Raw genomic sequence first — 1,522 nt, 5'->3', positions numbered from 1 at the left:
GGCAGCGCCATGCTCTGCACGCGTGAGTACGGGCCGTACGAGGCGGCCGGGCCCGCTAGCCCCTTGACCACTGCGGCCGCGCTGGGGCTGCCCGGGCCCGCGGCCGCCGCCGCTGCTGCGGCTGCTGCTGCAGCCGCCGCCATCTGGCAGGAGGCGTATGGCATGGGTGAGGGCGGTTGCGGTAGCGGCCACGAGTTGTTGAGGAAGCCAGACTGCAGGTATTTGGGGGGCGCCAGGTAGCCGTAGCCGTCGGTCCCCGCGCCTGCCACGCCGCAGCCTCCCGCGGCTCCTGCGGCCCCAAAGAGCCCCTTGCCCGGCTGGAAGTGCGCGGGCGGCGGCCGGAAGGGCCGCTTCATGCGGCGGCGGCGCCGGTAGTTGCCCTTCTCGAACATGTCCTCGCAGGCCGGGTCCAGCGTCCAGTAGTTGCCCTTGCGCTCGCCGCCGCCCTCGCGCGGCACCTTGATGAAGCACTCGTTGAGGCTGAGGTTGTGGCGGATGCTATTCTGCCAGCCCTTCTTGTTCTTCTCATAGAATGGGAACTTGGCGATGATGTACTGGTAGATGCCGGACAGCGTGAGCCTCTTCTCCGCGCTCTCGCGGATCGCCATGGCGATGAGCGCCACATACGAGTACGGGGGCTTCTGCGCGGGGTCGGGCGGATGGGTGCAGAGGTGCCCCCGCAGTGCCCCGCAGGTCCTGGGTGAAGACCGTCCTCGGGCTCGGGGTAGCTGGCCATCATGACAAAGCCGGCGCGCCGCGGCCAGGCAGCCCCTGCTTTTCTCCACTGGCGCTGGAGCGACGAAGAGTCCGGGCGCAGAAGTCCACTCGCCGCAGAGTCTTAAACTTCTGAAGACCGCCGATGCCGCCGCGCTCGCTCGCTCGCGGCCTCTCGCTCCTCTCCCTCTTCTTTCCCTTCCCCTGGGGAGCGGCCGGCGGGAGTGGAGCTCAGCCTCTGGCCATGGGGAGCCCGCCCAACAGAGAGGGGCTCCGGCCCCGCCGCCCCTCCCCGCCAGGCCAGTCCCCGCCTCGGTGGGTTTTCTTCACTGTGCTCTTCCCCTCCCCCACCCCCCCAGTTTCCCGAGGTACGACCCGCGTCTCTGGCGGAGTTGCCTCCCGGAGTCCCTAGTGCGCCAGGAGCCTCTCTCTGTTCTGATTCGTATGGGCTCCGCTGAGTTCCGCTTGCGTCAGGCGCCTTCGCCCCTATAGCGGGGCGGCCAGTCGCGCACGGGCGAGTTCATCTCCAAGTCACTTTTTGTAAACGCCCCGCACAGCCCGGACTGGCCTTCCCCCTCCCAGCGAGCTTGGGGGCCCGGCGGATAGCCGGGCTCACGTTCTCCAAAGCCCTTGAAATCCGCCGGTCTCGCTCTGCGGAGTCGGTGCTCGCTCTGCGGGGTCAGTCCGCACTCGGCCCTGTGCCCAGGGACTTCGGGCCCTAGCGAGGAGAGGCGCGCCAAGCCTCCTCGCAGCTTTCAGGTGAAAGAAAACGACTCCTTTGCTTTGCCCTTTGCTGCTGTCTCGGGGC

General features: G+C 68.5%; 1 protein-coding gene across 1 annotated transcript in view; it reads right to left on the bottom strand.

The window, feature by feature from the left end:
* The window catches only part of FOXL2 (forkhead box L2), a 1,625-nt gene extending 889 nt beyond the window's left edge, over positions 1-736 (bottom strand). Inside the window, 2 exon segments of the mRNA XM_015585759.1 lie at positions 4-661; positions 664-736. Coding sequence (XP_015441245.1) covers positions 4-661; positions 664-736 — 731 coding nt within the window.
* Between the last annotated feature and the right edge of the window lie 786 nt (positions 737-1,522).

The sequence above is a fragment of the Pteropus alecto genome, unplaced genomic scaffold (assembly GCF_000325575.1).
Source record: "Pteropus alecto unplaced genomic scaffold, ASM32557v1 scaffold92, whole genome shotgun sequence".
Taxonomy (NCBI): domain Eukaryota; kingdom Metazoa; phylum Chordata; class Mammalia; order Chiroptera; family Pteropodidae; genus Pteropus; species Pteropus alecto.
This window is presented reverse-complemented; position numbering and strand designations above follow the sequence as displayed.